Source organism: Pseudogymnoascus destructans, assembly GCF_001641265.1.
Source record: "Pseudogymnoascus destructans isolate 20631-21 unplaced genomic scaffold scaffold_15, whole genome shotgun sequence".
In the NCBI taxonomy this organism is placed as follows: domain Eukaryota; kingdom Fungi; phylum Ascomycota; class Leotiomycetes; order Thelebolales; family Thelebolaceae; genus Pseudogymnoascus; species Pseudogymnoascus destructans.
Window position 1 is genome coordinate 754960 of NW_020167534.1, and position 18735 is coordinate 773694.

At 48.3% G+C, this 18735-nt stretch overlaps 8 protein-coding genes across 8 annotated transcripts; 4 read left to right on the forward strand and 4 right to left on the reverse strand.

Annotated features, from left to right (window-relative positions):
- Nucleotides 1–4639: 4639 nt before the first annotated feature.
- On the reverse strand, nucleotides 4640–5453 carry VC83_04771 (uncharacterized protein). Its single transcript, XM_024468399.1, has one exon. It carries the CDS (start codon nucleotides 5442–5444, stop codon nucleotides 5046–5048), a length of 399 nt encoding a protein of 132 aa, XP_024322669.1. The 5' UTR covers nucleotides 5445–5453; the 3' UTR covers nucleotides 4640–5045.
- A 970-nt stretch (nucleotides 5454–6423) lies between these two features.
- On the forward strand, nucleotides 6424–6670 carry VC83_04772 (uncharacterized protein; the record flags this gene model as incomplete). Its single annotated transcript, XM_024468400.1, has 2 exons — nucleotides 6424–6523; nucleotides 6582–6670. The coding sequence occupies 2 exons, from the start codon at nucleotides 6424–6426 to the stop codon at nucleotides 6668–6670; spliced, it is 189 nt and encodes a 62-aa protein (XP_024322668.1).
- A 45-nt stretch (nucleotides 6671–6715) lies between these two features.
- On the forward strand, nucleotides 6716–7345 carry VC83_04773 (uncharacterized protein; the record flags this gene model as incomplete). Its single annotated transcript, XM_024468401.1, has 2 exons — nucleotides 6716–6738; nucleotides 6790–7345. The coding sequence occupies 2 exons, from the start codon at nucleotides 6716–6718 to the stop codon at nucleotides 7343–7345; spliced, it is 579 nt and encodes a 192-aa protein (XP_024322667.1).
- A 611-nt stretch (nucleotides 7346–7956) lies between these two features.
- VC83_04774 (uncharacterized protein) lies at nucleotides 7957–8875 on the forward strand (the record flags this gene model as incomplete). The annotated part of the gene is made up of 1 exon (XM_024468402.1): nucleotides 7957–8875. One exon carries the CDS (start codon nucleotides 7957–7959, stop codon nucleotides 8752–8754), a length of 798 nt encoding a protein of 265 aa, XP_024322666.1. The 3' UTR covers nucleotides 8755–8875.
- On the forward strand, nucleotides 8861–10192 carry VC83_04775 (uncharacterized protein; the record flags this gene model as incomplete). The annotated part of the gene is made up of 2 exons (XM_024468403.1): nucleotides 8861–9680; nucleotides 9736–10192. The coding sequence occupies exons 1-2, from the start codon at nucleotides 9559–9561 to the stop codon at nucleotides 10190–10192; spliced, it is 579 nt and encodes a 192-aa protein (XP_024322665.1). The 5' UTR covers nucleotides 8861–9558.
- A 232-nt stretch (nucleotides 10193–10424) lies between these two features.
- On the reverse strand, nucleotides 10425–10690 carry VC83_04776 (uncharacterized protein; the record flags this gene model as incomplete). Its single annotated transcript, XM_024468404.1, has 2 exons — nucleotides 10425–10429; nucleotides 10477–10690. 2 exons carry the CDS (start codon nucleotides 10688–10690, stop codon nucleotides 10425–10427), a joined length of 219 nt encoding a protein of 72 aa, XP_024322664.1.
- A 560-nt stretch (nucleotides 10691–11250) lies between these two features.
- VC83_04777 (uncharacterized protein) lies at nucleotides 11251–11941 on the reverse strand (the record flags this gene model as incomplete). Its single annotated transcript, XM_024468405.1, has 2 exons — nucleotides 11251–11710; nucleotides 11856–11941. 2 exons carry the CDS (start codon nucleotides 11939–11941, stop codon nucleotides 11251–11253), a joined length of 546 nt encoding a protein of 181 aa, XP_024322663.1.
- Nucleotides 11942–15102: 3161 nt separating this feature from the next.
- VC83_04778 (uncharacterized protein) lies at nucleotides 15103–18687 on the reverse strand. Its single transcript, XM_024468406.1, has 2 exons — nucleotides 18119–18687; nucleotides 15103–18038 (listed from the first exon to the last, which is right to left on the reverse strand). Exons 1-2 carry the CDS (start codon nucleotides 18334–18336, stop codon nucleotides 15647–15649), a joined length of 2610 nt encoding a protein of 869 aa, XP_024322672.1. The 5' UTR covers nucleotides 18337–18687; the 3' UTR covers nucleotides 15103–15646.
- Nucleotides 18688–18735: the final 48 nt, after the last annotated feature.

Genomic DNA, 18735 nt, shown 5'->3' on the forward strand with positions numbered 1-18735 from the left:
CAAACGCACCCGCATCCATGCAACGACTGATGAATGATGCTTTGCACGAATACTTAGACATCTTTACCATTGTCTACCTAGACGACATCCTGGTGTATTCAGCAACCAAGGAGGAGCATGTCAAGCATGTCAAACTCGTCCTGAAGAAACTAAAGGAGTACAGCTTACTCCTCAAACCAGAGAAGTGCGAGTTCCATAAAAACCAAGTCGAATTCTTGGGTTACATTATTGGAACGCACGGCATCAAGATGGACCAAGCAAAAGTAACGGCAGTGTTGGAATGGCCAACACCGACCACGGTCAAGGAAGTGCAAGCCTTCCTAGGCTTCGCCAACTTCTACCGAAGATTCATCTCGGGATATTCCAAGGTAGCTCAACCACTCACGGAGCTTACCAGAAAGGATCTCGAATTCAAATGGACGGACAAGGCAGAGGCTGCTTTCCAGGAACTTAAGACGAAGTTCACGGAAGCACCTATCCTTGCTACATTTGACCCTGCAAAGAAGATCATCCTCGAAATGGACTCTTCTGACTTCGCAATTGGAGCATGTCTGAATCAACCAGACGAGAACGGTAAGTTCAAACCAATCGCGTACTACTCTAGGAAACTGTCACCCGCGGAACTCAATTACGACATCCATGACAAGGAGCTACTGGCTATTGTTGTTGCCTTTGAGCAGTGGCGAGTATATCTTGAGGGATCCACCTACCCTGTGCAGGTATGGACGGATCACAAGAACCTCATATACTTCACCACGACCAAGGTTTTAAACCGCAGACAAGTCCGCTGGGCAGAAACCCTCGCAGCCTACAACTTCACGATAACCTATCGCAAGGGCACCGAGAATGCAAGAGCAGACGCTCTCAGCAGACGGACCGACTACGCCAGCCCAAAGGAAGAAAGACCTAGAGCAATTCTGAAGAAAACAGATGCAGGAACATACTAGCGACGATCTCAGTCATCGAAGATACAGAACTCGAGGAAAGACTCAAGAAAGCTTACGCAACAGACGAATGCGCCAAGCGAGTCTTGTCCAAAGTCGAAGGCGACTTCGCCATCGACGAACAAGGATTGATTCGATACAAAGGGTTAGTGTATGTCCCAAGTCAAATGAGACGCCCACTGGTGCAAGAACAACACTCGTTACCAGCACACGGTCATCAGGGAGTAACACGAACCTTCGAACGAATCACCCGACACTACTACTTCCCAGGTATGAGGAAGCAGGTAGAGACAGTGGTAAGATAGTGCGACATTTGCAGCAAGTCAAAATCCAATAGGAATCTGCCATACGGACAACTCAAGTCGACACCAGTACCAAAAGGAGCATGGAAATCAATAGCTTTGGACTTCGTCGTCAAGCTTCCACCCTCCAAGGACCCGTTAACAGGAATAGAATACGACTCTATCCTCGTCATCACGGAAAGACTCACGAAATATGGGAAGTTTATACCATATCTAGAAGCTAGCGACGCCGAGGCACTCGCATATACCTTCATTTGAGTCATATTAGCCGATCATGGGATGCCAGAAGAAATCATCTCAGATAGAGACAAGCTCTTTACTTCGAAATTCTGGAAATCATTGATGGCGCTACTGGGAACAAACATAAGCTGTCAACAGCTTTTCATCCCCAGACAGACGGCCAAACAGAAAGATTAAATCAGACCCTTGAACAGTACCTGCAAAGCTATGTCAATCATCAACAGGATAACTGGGTTCAGATCTTACCCATCGCACAGTTTGCATATAACAGCGCGATGACAGAAGCAATGAAAGTCTCACCGTTCTTTGCCAATTACGGCTACCAGCCAGAAGCATATAGGCAACCAAGACCGGATGAATCACGAGCTGAACAAGCCCTGATCGTGGTGGAACAACTGAGATCGTTCCACGAACAAACTTGCGACGGACATCCAATTCTTAAATGAACGATCCGCCGCATACGCAAACAAGAAGCGCAGTATGGAACCTGCCTTCAAGGAGGGGGATAAAGTATACCTACTCCGGAAACATATCAAAACGAAATGACCAAGCACAAAGTTGGACTTCAAGAAATTGGGACCATTCAAAATATTAAACAAAGTCAGCTCAGTTAATTACAGACTGCAGCTACCCAAGAAGTCTAGACTACACCCGGTATTTCATGTCTCACTACTGGAACCAGCAAGAGGAAATACCCCAATTGCGACCGACACCGAACTCCAACCCGAGAATGAGATAATCGAATATGAGGTCGAAGCGATCCTAGACAGAAGGTTAGTAGGACGTCGAGAAGAGTTTTTGATAAAATGGGAAAATTACGAACCTACGGATAATTCGTGGGAACCAACAAGGAACATCAGCAAAGAACTGCTGGAGGAATATCGACGCCGCCATCCGCCAGCCATTGATCCCAAGATGCAGGGGAGTAGGCCAGTGGATCGGAGGAAGCGGGGGTCCCGGTCACAGATGAGGAGGCAGCGCTAACTGCCTGTTCCTCGACCTCAACAGCGTCACGCTTCTCAGCAGCCACACGTTCGGCCTCCTCTGCCGCATCAAGCTCGTCGAGGGTTTTCAAACCTCGCCGGAGCATATCTTTACCACGGGTTCGGATGAGGTGTTTCTGCTTCCGCAGACGAAGTAACTTCGAAAGGGTTTCTTCCTCTTCGCGATCCAGGCGATCCTCCTCCCGTTCGAGCTTCACCCAGTCGGGATGCTCAGGACCCATACAGTCACACTTTTCTTTCAAGTTGCGACGAACGCACTCGGCGCACCGCCGTGAATCATTTGGAGACGACACGCAAGTAACGTTTCGCCTCACGCAGTTCGAGCAAGAATCCATTTCGGGTAGTTCGTATCCGTGGTTCTTTATTCGACGGACAAGATCGTTGCGTTCCTGGAAGTTGCGGGCAGTGTCAGTAGGCATGTTGCATGTTGAAGGACTCGCTGAGGAGCAGCAGAGTCCCAGGGGCATGGACGTACTTATAGGATTCGAGACAAATGCCCAGAGGAAGGGAGCGAGTGTTACGACGGAACAAGAAGGCTGGCCAACTACAGGACAGGAAGGAGGGAGGTCGCATGAGACCGGCCCTGGTACCTGGAGGGGCAGCGGGGAATAGTAGTTCCGAAAGTATCACGTGACGGACTCGCAGGATGATGAGAAGAATCCTAAGAGTCCAGGACTCCGAGGACTCGAGTGAGTTCCCAGGAGTCCATTAGGCATGACGCCACTATATAAGTAGATAGTTAGTTCTTAGATAGGAGCTTCGTGCTCAACTCAATACAGTATTTGTTATATACTAGTAACGTGTTACTTGAAGCCTTTGTGTCTGATCCCCTGCCTCCTCTGATAGTATTAGATGGGCTTTACTATCACTATCTAGCTGTCGCCTACCAACTATCCAACCATGCTGTGGAATGACCTCCCAACCACGACTTTAATGACTCTAAGGCTTCTAATGTCTCCGCTTTCATCTGGTTTCTCTTATCTGTCATTGTAGCCTTTGCACTCGAGAATAGGCGCTCTGGTTCAGCCTCCATTGCTGGTATTGATAGAATATCTAATGCCATAACTGCGAGTGCAGGGTAGGTTGTCTTTTGCTCTAACCACCATGGGTCTACAATAGGTGTGCAGGCAGCGTCACAATATCGTATGTATTCGTCTATAGTAGGTGCTTGTTGTTGCTTCTGTTCTCTCCACTTCTGAAGGCCCGTCTTGGGTTTTGTGGCTTGTTCAATGGTAGTAAGAACTGGAAGCTCTGCCGCTTTGTATTGGCTCTTCCAAAGATCTTGCACTGCCTCTTTTGCTGCTATAACCCATTCAAGTGGCCAATGGGCATCAAAATAGGTCCACTTCTGTGATGGTATTAATACCATTGCAGCGGTATATACAGCTGACCTCTCTGTCAGGGTATAATATTGATTCAATTTGGCCCAACCCAAGTTTATCATTGGCGCCATAAATGCATCATCAATGTACTTGATTTTCTGCTGCTCAAGGTGATCTAAGAGGTAATCCATTGTAGGCAAGACTCTTTCAAGTGTAGCCTGTCGCCCTTCTGTTGCAAGGGTTGCCTCTTGAAAAGCCTGTAGGACCTCGTGGATATGCTCAAGCTTGGTCCACTCTTCAGGTGCTAGCGTATCCAACTGAATGTCAGCTTTGTATTGAAAGCAATAAAGGTCAATTGCAATCCTGATATCAGCCTGGATCGCGCGATCGATCATTGCAAACCAAGAGTTCCAGCGAGTCTGTTGATCTCTAATAAGACGCCTGCCATGGCTTAACTGTAAAAAGGTCTCTTCTCTCTGGGGACTACGTTGAATGAATACAACGATATTATGAAGCTTGCCAAGAGGACCCTTTTGACGCCACAGATCCATTTCTAACTCGGTAGGAGTAGTGTATATACCAGGGTTGCTTTCAGAAGAGAATGCCTCATTATCATATCCAAAGAGGAAAGCCTGGGCAACAAGATTGATAACATGGCCATTGCAACGAAGCCGATGATGTATAGCGTTATATTCAATGTTATACTCATTAAGTAGCAGGGCCGAAAGAGTTGCAATCATAGTATCATTATTAGTTGCGTTATCCATCATGAAGTAGCCTAGTTTTGAAGCAATTCCAAACTCTGCAATTACCTTCACAATTATGAGGGCTTGATTCTCTCCTGTATGCCTTCCGTGGATCTCTCGTAAGAAGCACTGATTGACAAAGATCTCCGTTCTCTGCAATATAGTGGCCAATAATGCCAACTAGAGGAAGCTTGTTCGGAGAAGTCCAAATATCCACGGTAAAGTGAATCTTTGAAAGTGCTGACTGTACACGTGCTATCACTTGGTTTCGTTCGTTGTCGTAGCATCTCATTGTCCATTTATGTATTGTACTGTGACTTGTTGGAAGCCAGTTATTGACCTCTGGATTAAGGTATGCAAGGAGGTTTCTGAATTCGGAGATTTCGACTATATTGAACGAGACCGAACAACGTGATATCCATTGAATAAAGAGCTGCTCAAGAGTTGATGGGTTGATTGTGGTTGATTGAACTGAGTCAAGACGACGTCATTTGTATTGCGTTTCAAGGCCTCGTGCCATCGCAGTAGATATACTTAATTGCTGAAGGGTGTTTTGTTGCTCCCGGCTATCAACAATCTCATGTACAGTCTGTAGATGAACTGCAATAAATGCTGTACCACCAGACTCTCTGTACTCCTTTGGACAATACTTGCAACGCCAGTATATAGCCTCAGAGCCTTCCTGTTGATATATTGTGTCAATTGGACCCGGCATATGCTTCCATACAAAGGATGTCCGTGCCCGACGCTTTTCTGTTGGTTTTCGTCTATATCGTTTGGTAGAAGAGGAGGATGTGACGGGATCGAACGATTCGAGGTCTGGAGTATCGTGGCTAGAAAGAACACTTGATTCAGGGGGTGGCGATGATGCGCCTGAAGGGTCCATTTTGTCTTGATACAATAGTATTTACATCAAAGGCTTCAATTTCTACAGGACAAGAGATCGGTGAAAACTCTATCTCATACCCTGTTAATATTGCAATATCCTAGTCATATATTGCGATAGGTAATTTTGAATATTGCACTGCAACAATATCGTAATTTTTATTATTGCAATAGATATTGCAATAGTCAAATACTACTGCCAACACTGCTGGTAAAGTCCTTGTAACATTGAAGGAGGTTTTGAAGCACTGAAGCCACCCCGGCGATTCCGAGGACAGTCTGCCATGATAGTGTTCGGGGTTTGCGAGGCTGTGAGCTATTTATATAGAAAATATAAGGCCCTCAAAGATAACTGATAGACTGATAAATTAGAGACAAGTAATGAAGAGACTTTTTACAAGAGGCGCCAGGTTTAATGAGCAACAGGAGCTGAGTTGAGACTGATGATAAAGAAAAGGAGGACAGCTGAAGTTAAACCCCCGTCTATCGATTCCTACCCAACGGTGAATGAACTGAGCCGCCTCATGAATGAGGCGACGAGTTCAAGAACTATCTCAGTTCACGGTTGGGCAGAAACCTATTCCTTTGTAGTTGCGAGGGCCTTGAAGCCGCCTTGAATCAAGGCTTGGAGATGAGCTGGAATTCTGCATTTAGCCACAACGTATCAGAATGAAACATTTTTTCTATAGTCGCAATCTACAAACTAGTTGGTTGCCTAGGGAGAATTTTATAACTGATGGACCTCTTTGAAAGAGGTCCATGCATGGGTGGATGACGGTGGGGTGCTTCACATGCAGACGTATGTGTTCGGTGAGCGACTAATGTGATGCCTTGCATCTTGCATGCCTCTCTTCCCATGACTTCCCGTCCCCCTCATTTCGACGAGAGCCTTGCGACCGTAAGCATTTATTCTGCACATATCTTCCATTCGATGGGTTGCTATCATCGTCGGACTGCATTGCAAAGTTTCTGAAATCAAAATGTCGCAGATCTACGGCCATAAGAGTAATTCATACGATAGCATCAGGCTCGATGGCACCAGCCGGCTCATTATTGGTGACACTTTCCGTACCACTGTTTGTATGTAAAACTTGCATCAAGGCTCGCATTTGCTGCCATATCCTCTGACATATCCAAGTCCAACAACCCGCGGCGCCGTTGCCAGTCCCCAAGCAGCATTTCAACGTTATCCTTCCAAGGGCGCAGAATTTTGTAGACGAGATGTAGAATTGGCACAACTTACAGGCTCTTGAGTCCGGAAGAAAGGCGGTGATGGCAGGACTGGGAGGCGTAGGGTATGTTACATCTTGTAGCAATATGATTAGAGCGGCTAACTTCTTACATAGAAAATCACAGATTGCATTAGAGTACTGCTACCACTACCGAAAGAAGTATCCGACTAGTTATGTATGGTGGATAGATGCTGTTAACACAGCCAGGATTGTCAAAGCATATTCCGACATAGCTGACACTCTCCATCTACCCATCTCAAGCAAGGAGAATCTGATGAGAGATGTCCGCCATTGGTTCTCGCAACCTGAGAATGGCCAGTGGCTATTTGTTTTTGACAATGTAAACGACCCGAAAGCGGTTTTCCAGAATACTATCGACGGGCAGACAGGATCAATGCTCGACTATGTGCCACACAATCATCTAGGGGGTCAGACAATAATTACCTCCACAAGAAAGGAGGCGGTAAACCTCGTCGATGCGGAGTTAATTGAGGTCGATATCCTCCCTAGTTCAGTAGCTCGCCAGCTGATCAGGTCATATCTGCCACAGCCCCCTGACAATTCAATATCCGAGGATCTTGATATGCTAGCAGATACGCTTAGCTGCATTCCTCTTGCACTCACGCAGGCTTCGAAGTATCTTAGACAGATGGAGAAAACAGTCAAATAATACCTCTCCATGCTAAAAAATGGTGCTCAAAAGGCTCTGCTGTTATCAAAGAACCTGGGCTCGCACCATCAACACCATGAGAATCAACATACAATATTTACGGTCTTGAATGTTTCATATACCACGCTCAAACACAAACATAGGCTGGGGTTTGAAATGCTGAACACTGCCTGTTGGCTTCATCGCGTCAACATCCCAGGAATCCTCCGCCAACACTGTCAAGGCGGCAAGGAGATGAGCAAAGTTGAATTTGACGAGGCAATATTGCCATTAATGCAATATTCTTTCTTGGAGAAGCAAAGCCGGGTTTCAGATTCAGACGAGGCTGTGTACTGTATGCACAGCTTAATACAAGCTGTAGTTCAGATTTTTCAGTCTGAAGAGGGCCTGGAAGACGCCTCAAAATCAAAAGCTCTGATGCTTATTGAACAGGAGACTATGCCTGTAGCTCGCAAACACGACTGGCGGGTCCTAGAGCATTGGCTGCCGCATATCCACTCTGTTATTCAGTGCAGCAATGACTCTACACTTATACAACATCAATCACGCTCGCCGCTCCTTCTTCTTCTTGGCACATACAGTTACAGCGTGCTATCTCGTAGGACGAATCTATGAAATACCTAGAGGCTAGTCTGCCTGACTTGCAGCGACCAGATGATATATCAAACGATGTCGTCTACCTTTCAGCTTGCTACGAGGAGAAACTCAATGGAAAATCGAAGGCTATAGAATTACTCAGGTCGACCCTAGGACGCCCAGAAATCAGCTCAGCTCCTATGGACCAAGCAATTAGATTAGAGGCCCGATTCAGGTGCAGGATTTCATCCCTACTCTGTGGAGTGTCGCCTCCTCAACCCATAGAAGCTCAAGACGAAGTGGTTAAAGCCGCGGAGCTATTGGGAAGATTTGAAATTGTGGGTCATCCTTATGAGAAACTCATCCCGTACATGATCACGCGGTGTCGTGGTAAAATTGCTCTTGTGCACGCTGCGAATAGCGACTCTAAAGAAGCTGACGAACTCCTCCGCGAATCAGAAATTGAGGTACTAGAGTACTGCAGTCGGCTCAAAGATATCAAGACACCATCTAATGCTTATAACAATCGAAAAATTGGCCTATTGTCCCTGCTTGGGCAGGTCTATATGGCACAGGCAGCACGTGGACAGCCTAAAGTAAAAAAACATTATAACTTTTGCAGGCATTATAGCGGCGATCTCAGTACATGGGCTCTAAGGGCTTTACATGAGCTGGCTGAATGTCTGCGGGAGAAAGGACGATACCACGACATGGAGGTGCTACTGAAGGTTCTGACGTCTAACTCGGACATAGCGGAGCATCAAGGCTATAGATCTTTTGAGTTGGGTGCTAATGGAACAGGGAAAGTTGCAAGACGCAATGGATATCTGTGAAACATTCTACCCGGCCATGGAAAAGGTTTGTGGTGAAGGTCATCGTTGCACTGTGGATGTTAGAAAGCGGCAGTCCGCGCTGAGGGTGGCTATTGATCGGCAGTGGGATAAGATGAATTGGGATAAGACGAATTGGGATGAAACGAATTGGGATACGATGAACTGGGGTAAGATGAAGTGGTTCTCTCCTGGATGTAATGAGTATTCTTATGGAAATCGAAGCAGATATTGCAAAACTTTCAGCTATATCTGCTTGGGTATAACGATATAACAACGGAGTTTTGGAGTTATAGTTAAGTTAGTGAGCAACCAATTTATTCCTAATTTGAAATTCTCATAATCCGATAGGATTGCTGGCCTTTCTACCCGACTACTCCGTAGAGATGGAAAGGTTTCATCATGATTGTGGGATAAGGAGCCACCAATATGAAAACCTTGGCGTACGTCACGCCACATCTTGGTGGTGCCAGGCACGAAACCCCGCCAACAACCAACAACGACCGCAAAGGAAAGGAGAGGAAAACAAATATAACTTCGACTTTTGACCTCAACTATGAAGAGATATATACTATTGCTTGGATAAATATAACGAAAGGTTTTGGATACCACGGCCGGGAAAGAGAGCGACTGTTGAGAGTAACGGTCGAATGACTACCAGTAGGGATTATCAGAAACCAACAACCCCACATCCACCATCGTCCCCTCAACCAACTATCACGAAATACCACTAAACAACCTCACACCTTTCACATCACCATCTACATCCTCAAACCCTAAAAAACCACCACAGCTGCAACAGCAATAATGACAGAAACCGCCTCCCAAATGGATACCACTACCGGCCCCCTCGCCTCCGGCTCCCCAACACCCACAGCCCTCATCTCACCCCCCACACCCACATCTGGGACATCGACACCGGACATGCCGTAGGTCCCCCCCATTGCCCCCCTCCACCCAGTCTACAGCTAACCGCTCCCCCAGAGGCACACCAACCTCAACAACAACCTCCCTCTCCACCCTCTCCACAACAGCCATCAAAGACGGCCACCGCGGCACCCACCCCCCAGCCCAAGACGCCGAGCGTGATGACCGCATCTCCCGTCTCACCGGGATGTCCAGCCTACGCCACTCCGGACCACGAGTCCTCTCCACCGTCGGCAGCGCGAGCGCCACGAGCGCCGGGGGCGGGCGCGGCAACGAGGATACCGGGTCAGTAGGCGGCTCAGCGGCCGGGGAAAGGGGCGATGGTGATGAAAGTGGGGTAGAGAGCGCGACGGGTGAGGGAACATTGAGTTTGGCGGGGAGTCAGGAGGGGGCGGGCAGGGAGGCGGAGAGGATCGTGAGGAGGCTTGATGGGAGGGGGTGGGGAACCAGCGGGGGGGAGGGCGATGGGGAGTCCGGAGGGGGAGGGGCTGGGGAGGTTTTATTTCGAGGATAAGAGGTGATTTCTGGGAGAGGGGTGCGGTGGTGGGTAATATTGGGGGAAGGAAAGGCAAAGTACAGACTATGGATGGATAAGCCCGGCACATGGCTGACGTGTAGACTGCAGATGGATAGGCAGAGATTCAAAATGTACTGGTATTGGAGAAAGCCGCAGAGCACTCTAGAGTAACGAGAATAATCCCCATTCCTGCCTTTAAAGTCTTTTTATGTAAGGAGCAATGTCAAATCTAAACTTGAAGTACTCCGCTCTCACCCCATCTCAACTACGGCGGACGGTACATGCGACAATGCACACAGAAAAGGTGATGATCGAGAGGCTGAGAAGCAGTTTGATGGTGCCCCGGGCGCTGATTTGATGCCATACTGCGGAGAGTTTGGTTTTGATGGTGGCGCGGACGGGGAGGGGGGTAGGTAGTTGTGATTCCTCGTCGTAGGGTAGGGGTTTGGCGGGGTTTAAGCTTGTGATTGGGTTCTGTGGCTTTGGGTCGGCCATTGTGAGATTCGTGGAGGGTAGAGTGGTGTGGGAGTTACTGGGAGGCATTATGAGCTGAGAGAGATAGTGAGGGTATTGGGTGTTTGATATTGTGATCAACCCATGGGGTTTTCTTGTGGGAGAGCTGGGTGGTTAATCTTTTAAGGGAAGGAGCAATGGTGATTCAAATAGTTATATAAATAAGGTCGAACGATGGTAGTAGCGCACTACCGGCGCGCCATAGTTATATTATAAGAGCGAAGCCTCCTAAAACCACGCCAGTTAGGGTGCCATGTCGCTTGTCCCCTCCCCATTATTTCCGGCAAAAGAGCAGGAATATGGATATCCAAGCCAAACTCCCGCAAAATTCACCCCCTTTGCGTCACGCCGTAGCTATCAGCTACCTATAAAACCACACTACATCTACAGCTCCACCCCTCTCTCATTTAAACAAACATCCTGTGGCACCGATCCTATTCCTTAGTTCCTGCAACATACAGATATTACATCAGTCACCCTCCAACCATGTCCTCCGGAAAATATCCACACTAAACTTCACCAAGTATGGAAATCCCATGAGCTCAGCCGCAAGCAGGCACAGGCAAAAAGCAATGAGCAGAGGCCGAGAAGCTGACTGATGGTATACTGGCACAAGCCTCGGGGGTAGAGAAGGAGGGAGAGTAGTTGTGATTCTTCGTCATAGAAGGAGGAGAGTCTAATAGATTCTCCGTGCTGGGCGGGGTTCTGCTGCTTTGAAGGTGCCAGTAATGCGTTCCCTTCTGCCTCTGCGACTTGACTTCGATGACGAGGAATGGGATGCGAACCTCCTTGTCCGGCATGGGGTAGTCATGCCCAGATACGCCTTCTACTAAGTGGAGCATACTTGCAATTTGGCTGGAAGCAAAGGCCCTCTGGGAGAACCCAAAGACGAAGTCAGGCTTCGGTATTGGCAGGAGAAGGGTGGATGGGGCGTCGACAAATTCGGGCGAAATTGGAATCGCTACGGCATGGGACCATAGCTCATTAGAAGTGCTTGCCAACCTGCAGGAATGAGTTTAGGGGCCCATTTCCTAGTAATGGAATTCTCATTTTCATTTTGGAGTGTGCGAATTGTCTGTATCAACTCTCGAGCAGCACCATCGTCCATCTGATGAGATTCTTTCGGCTGCCCTATCATATCTCTCACACGCTGCATTCTGCGCATTCGATGAAAATATGGCTGTAACTCAAGGACTCGCGATAATTCGGGTCATGGACGTCGACGGCGACCATTGCGGAGGTTCTTGTTGACACGCTTGGGGAGGTGAGACTATAATTATCTTCGCAAGAAAAAGAGGAGCGCTCGTCAGGGTGGTGAGATAACGCTTGCCTATCTTGCCGGGCCAACCAGCCTTGGATTTGTTTTTCTTTGTTAATTTGCAGAGTCGCTGTAGGATAGTAAGTAGATGGACGCTGCTAAACAATAGACAAACAGGTAAACAGCGCGAGAAATGGAAATATATAGGTAACAGACAACAATTCATTCCCTTAGGGGTTAACTTATAACACAACCCATCGCTGTTTAGGTCTCTGTCATTCCTATAGTCTTGCAATTTTGTTTCTAGATTACCTAGGGATAGTTAATGGCTATGAGGTGTATCATATAGGACTAGGAGGGTCTTACATAGGCTAGTAGCTTTTCTATTTTCATTTTCGTTATTCATCTTGATACTTATTAAATGATAAACAGGAGTACGGAGGTGGCATGGCAGGTTTTTAATCGGCGGATAGCAGTAGGGTATCGCCAGGGCACTAGAGTTATACTCCAAGAGTGAATCCATGTATGACGCCACTCAGGGTAACCATAATACGCCATCCCCACCATCCATTTCTAACAAACCTATTCACACCGTTAATCCGTATCAAACAGTGTTCGGCACGGATACCAATATACCCGTGGTATCCGGGTATATCCTCGAGTATATACCTACCCGGCGATATTTTAGGAGTATCCGGCGTATCCGGATACTCTCGAGTATATATCCGGATACATGCCAAGAATAGCCAAGCGCAGCCAAGACCTCTTTTTTCCAACGCCGTGAGATCTATATTGATGCTGTATAAAGTGATAATTATCCTCAGAATGAGCGACTCGTCGTTATCAGATATACCAACGGAGCCTGAGGGCTATAATAGCTATGATACTTATAATGAGCCAAGTCTGCCAACGCTGCCACCCCCTATTCATATTCAACAGGATATTAATCCTACACCGCTCCGGCTTCAGCCTCCAGGACGAATGCTGCCACCAACGTCGTCGGTACTATTTACGAAGCTATTATATTCGCGATTGATACTTGATAGTAACCCACCTACAGTCAAAGTAACTTGCTTACAACCAGGCTGCGGATATTCACCTACTCCGCAGCTATTAAGTCAGACTTCAACCGGTAATCTTTGGAAGCACTATACGCAGAAGCATCCAACAGTAGCATATACAATGAAAGGTCATACAATTACGCCGTCAAGCCCATCAAGTAGTGCATCGTTATTTTTTGAGCCACGGCCGCGGAACCCGCAAGTCCAGCCCGCTCAAGCTCAAGCATCAAATAGTAGAGCGAAATACCGAGAGTTATTACTCTCATTCGTTGTATCAAATAACCTCTCCTTACGACTTATTGAGAGCTATTCGTTCCATCAATTAGTACAGTTCTTAAGCCCAAGTACTCTATCGATATCGTCGCGAACACTACACCGAGAGCTACAGCGGCAATTCTCATATCACCGAGGATTGCTACAATTAGAACTCCAGGCTCATATTACCTATGGCGGCCGGATATCTATTACAACAGATGCATGGACTGCACGGAACTATACAGAGTACGCTGCTGTCACAGGCCATTGGATTAATGAGAAGTGGCAGCACCGGTGCGTATTACTTGATGTAATCCACCTTCAAGAGCCAATTCATAGCGGCGAATATCTCGCTCAAGAGTTAGCTGCAGTAACAGATAGCTTCGAAATTACAGGTGCTATATTTACTTGTACGCGGGATAATGCCTCAGCGAATACTGTGATGCTTTCAGAATATGAGAAAATAGCCAGTAAGCAGCAGACGACTATTCAACAGCCATGGACGTTTACTGTAAAGGAAGGGGACGTTCGGTGTATTGCTCATATTATCAATCTTGCAGTTCAAGCTACTCTAAAGAGCTTGAAAGCTAGCCCGGATACAGAAACAGAAGCGTACTGGTGTCAGCAAGGGCTTGCCCGGATTCCGCAGCGTATTGATAACTCTTCTACTGAAGTATCAGCTACGCTTGAGAAGCTCCGAAGGCATATTTATGTCTTTCGAAACCGAAGAGCATGGAAGGATGCTTTACAGAAGCAGATACAAGCTGCAGGCCAGAAGCCACGCCAGCTATCACTTGATATGCCTATACGCTGGAATTCAACGTACTATATGCTTGAAACAGCTATAAAGCTTCGAATACCAATTACTGCAGTATGCTCTACGCAGAAGCTTGATATCAGTATGAAGGATATTGCGTTAACAAGCAACGATTGGGCTATTATCGAAGCTCTTGAACGATTATTCTTAGTATTCTTAAAGCCGTCAAGACGGCTACAAAGCGATTCATATCCAACGCTCAACTTTACAATTCCTCTTTACTTAAAGATGATAAATAAGGTCACATTACTACAAGAAGAGCTTGGTAGAAGCTCTACGATCGGAGTAGCTTGTGGAGCTGCGCTTCAAAAGCTTAATGAGTATTATACTCTTACAACGAATCGGCAATGTAAGCACTCAGCTGTTGCTACAATTTGCGACCCACGAATGAATCATACAGTATTTAAGAAGATATATCCAAATGCTATAGACGATACACGAAGATTACGAGCAAGAGCGCAGTTCGAAGACGTTTGTAGAACGTACCAAAAGCGAGAGTATCACCTTGATACGGAGCGAATTACTCACGAAACAGCTCTTGCAGAAGCAATAGGTGCTACTGCTACAATAGATCAAGAACCTGATTCTGACGAAGATCTATTTGCGTCAGAAGGCTTGGCTTTTCAAGAGCCAGAATGGAGGCGCTGGATGCTTGAACCACGGCCCGGTGAGCATACTGATATTCTCAAATATTGGTGCGCAAAGCAATACCAATATCCAGTTATTGCCCGTATTGCTCGTGATCATCTAGCTATTCCAGCAACATCTGCAGCATCGGAACGAGTATTTAGTAATGGTAGTGATATTATTACAAAGAAGCGGAATAGGTTATCACCGCCAACTATTAGATATTTACTTTGCTTACGGAATTGGGGTAAAATACGGGAGGCTGATAGCGACGGCGATGATGCTGACGATGAAGCACCTGAATAGGGACTCGCAGAAAGGGGGGGTCTCACGGAAAGGGGGCTCGCGGAAAGGGGTTTACTACTATTATCAAAAGCTTCATTCTTTTTTATATACGCTATTCTATTTTTATATACAATATTCAGCCTCATGTATCCGGATATATACCCTACCCTACCCGTCAGATCGTCGCCGGGTATATACCCTACCCGTGAGCTTCACGGATACTACCCGGATATGTATCCGCCGAACACTGGTATCAAAAGGAAGGAGCGAGCGCAGTGGTTTAAATAAGTTCTCTGAATAAAATGGGCAGACGCGGTAACGTACCACTACCGCCCACACCAAAGCTATAATACAAGAGCCCTGCGAAACCTGCCTATGCGCACCACCACGCCACTCTCTGAGGTAGCCGCCACGCCATGCTCACACCACATCGCGCGCGCCAGTTCCCAAAAAAACACCCAAACCCAAAATCGCACACGAGTGGAAAACTCCACAGACTCACCACCATCACCAGCCAATAACGCCATAATCCGTAGTAACACATAATTTAGAAATCCATAAGCAGTAGTAGAAGAAGAAGACGACATAAAAACAGTCTAGCATTTGTATCCCTATCCTCTCCAGGGAGTTAAGCCTCACATCCCCCCACCATCGCCGTTGGTCTGCCCGCCATTAACACCCGCCTGCGCTACATTCCTCGCCGCCTGCTGTACTCCCTGCTGCTGCGCCAACTGCGCTCGCTGCCGCTCCATCATGCTTGACTGCTCCGCCGGCGTCATCACAGTGTGATACCCCGTCGGCCCGAGCGGCGCCGCCTGAGGCTGTGGCGTCGATGGCGCACCGCCATTAGGGTAGTACGACGCTGGGAACGGACGCGGCGCCGTCGCGGGGAGGTGCGATGTGTACCCCTGCTGCGGCTTCTGCGGGGATGCCTGCCGCGCGGGCGTCGTGTATGGGTAGGCTGCTAGGCCTTTCGGGGAGGGCTGCGGGCGCTGTCCGGCGTAGGCTGCGTTGGCGGGGGGTTGGTAGCGTTGTTGTGGCGCCGTTTGGGGGGGCTGGGCGTACTTCTGTGCGTTGGGGGTTTGGTAGTAGGCTTGTGGGCCAGAGGGGTATTGTTGGGGAGGGCCAGGGCGAGGGACCTGGTGGGGGTAGGTTGGTGTGCCGTAGGCTTGTTGTGGGCGGTATTTCGTGCCCGAGATGGTGCGGGGAGGGGCGTAGGGGGTGGGACCGACGGTTGAGGGAGGGCGGACCATGTTGGTTGAAGGGGCGCGGTTGGGGGTTTGGGATTGGTTGTAGTATTGCGCTGGTGGTGCGGAGGGACGTGCTGAAGCTGCCGCGTATTGGTTTCCGTATAGGGAGGAAGAGCGGTGTTGCGAGGTCGATGGTGTGTGTCTAGAGCTTGTAGCAGCTGTCATCGCGGCGACCTTGGCACGAGCTGCGTATTCGTCTTCCTCCAGTACCCCCTTGAAAGTATCTGTTAACACAGGGACCTTTGTGCTGATACTGAGATCAGACAATTGATCGGAATTCAATTTCGCAACGGCATAAGGCGGCAACGTCGCGATCATCAAAGCTAGTTGAGACTTTAGAATGCTGTAAGTGGCGGCTTCTGCCTCGCTTGGCTTGGAAGGGATTGATATGTCGGCGCCAGGCATGACGCCGGCACGTGGGACGGCGCTCAGAGAAAGATTGCGGTTTCTTTGGTACGAATTCAGCGTCTCCAGGAGGTCAGAAATACCGTCCAGCACCTCTGAAACGTCCTTATCCTCAATCGACTGCTCATTTGCGTCTGATGTGGAGCCCTCGAGGCTAGGGTCGATGACCTCCTCCCAATTATCAACGGCATCCTTGAACTTCTCGTCTTCGTCGTCAACAGAGTCAACAGCCATCTTATCCCAGCCAGATTGCTGGGCATCTAGTCCGATTAATGCCATAGTCTCCATATTGTTGGCGAGCCGTTGGAAAGTCTTCTCGCCGACCCGTTGCCACCAGATCTTGCTAACCACCCCTTGCGGGACAACAGCCGCCGCATCATCCTTTGTTGGAGCAAATGACGAATATGCACTTCGGAAGAGCGCGTCTAGTTTCGCGGCTTCTTGTTCCGCAGTCTCGGCGTCTGATGTGGAAGCCTTGACTCCGCTGAGGCTCAGAGCTCTCTCTCTTTGTCTTCGCTTTGGGTCTGGAAGGTTTGAGCTGCCGGTGTATTCAAGCCAATGGCCGGATGATATTGGCTGACTATAATAACTCTGGTTGTTGCGCGCTCGTTCGATATCTGAAACGGATGGTTCCGACCAACCGATCGCTAGGCCCTTGTTTGACGAAGCCCTTATCGGTTTGGGAGGCAAGAAGGGCAATGTGGATGTAGACGTAGAGAACAAGTCGCCCAGTGTCTGTAGTTGCTTCTTGTCGTCCACGGCCCCAGATGTATCTATCGGTACGACCTGTGTAGTGTTGATCCCATTCGGTAGACCGACCTCCCGTAAAGGCTGTGGCACTCTGATGGTTCCATTCGGCATCTTGGCCGTCTCTTGGAGACTCGAGAACAGCTGCTTCGCGCCCGGAGCATTGCCGTACAGAGTCAGAACGAGCTTATGCTCGCCGGGCGTCATCGATATTTGTGTCGAGGCTTTTGGAGAGGTTCCGTTTGTAGGGTAGTTCGAGACATTTGGGCTCTGTTCCCGCTCTTCTTTTGCCAACTTCAACTCGTCCTGCGTCTTCTGCCTATGCGCGAGATCTTCAGCCTTCTTTGTAAAAAGTTTGATGTTCGTGACGAGCTGCGATTCGCGGATAGACAAGGGTGTGCTGTGGGTTCTGGTTGACCCGTTGGGCAATTGAAGCTCGTCGGTCAAAGAGGTGGAGGCAGATTTGGCGTCGGAGATGACATCGTTGAGGCTCGAGTACGCGTGAGCAGCTGCGCGCGCGATGATGGTGTTGGCATTGTCGGTCTTCGATCGCTTTGCCTGTGGCTCTTTCGACTCTTCGCGTTTGGATAGCGGCCGTTCGAGGATGGAGGGGGAAGTATCGAATCTGTCAAAGCTTAGTTAGATATCGGGTGGATGACAGAATTCCGTGGCGGAATCTGCATGGGAGGTAAGTGGTGCGCGTACCTTTTGAGGATGGTGATGAAGTCGTCGATCTGTTCGTGCGAATTCATCTTGGGAGCTCCATTGGTTTTTGGCTCTGTCGCGCCGTTCACATGGATGAACGACTCTTCATTGCTATTAACGTGCTTCCGTTTTGCTGATGTTGAAAGAGGGGATTGTGGCCGTTCGTCTTGCGGTTGAGGGCTCAATAGGCCACTCGGCGACATGGCGACATCTGTCATCGTGCTGGAGAATATGGTATCCGCGATCTGTTGGGCGAAAGGCGCGTTTCGCGAATCGCGATGCGATCGCAAAAGTGTTGCGTGTGGTAGAATAAAAGTCCCTGGGGGCAACTCGATCTATCTGTCTGTCTCTGTAGAGGACAGGACAAAAGAGCCACAGAGAGGTTATTCCACGAGACTTATAGCCACCATGAAAGCAGTAGATGTTAGGAATCCAAAGAGACCTTCAAAATAACCACAATAATTAGAAAATATGATGTTCAACGTGATGAAGTCAGGGATGGGGAACATTTCCAGTACCGTTAAATCGATGAGGAGCCGCAAAAGGCACTGGTGGCTTATGTAAGCAACGCGACAGCACGATTGGGAAAAGGTACGAGTAGGGAAATGCTGTATAAC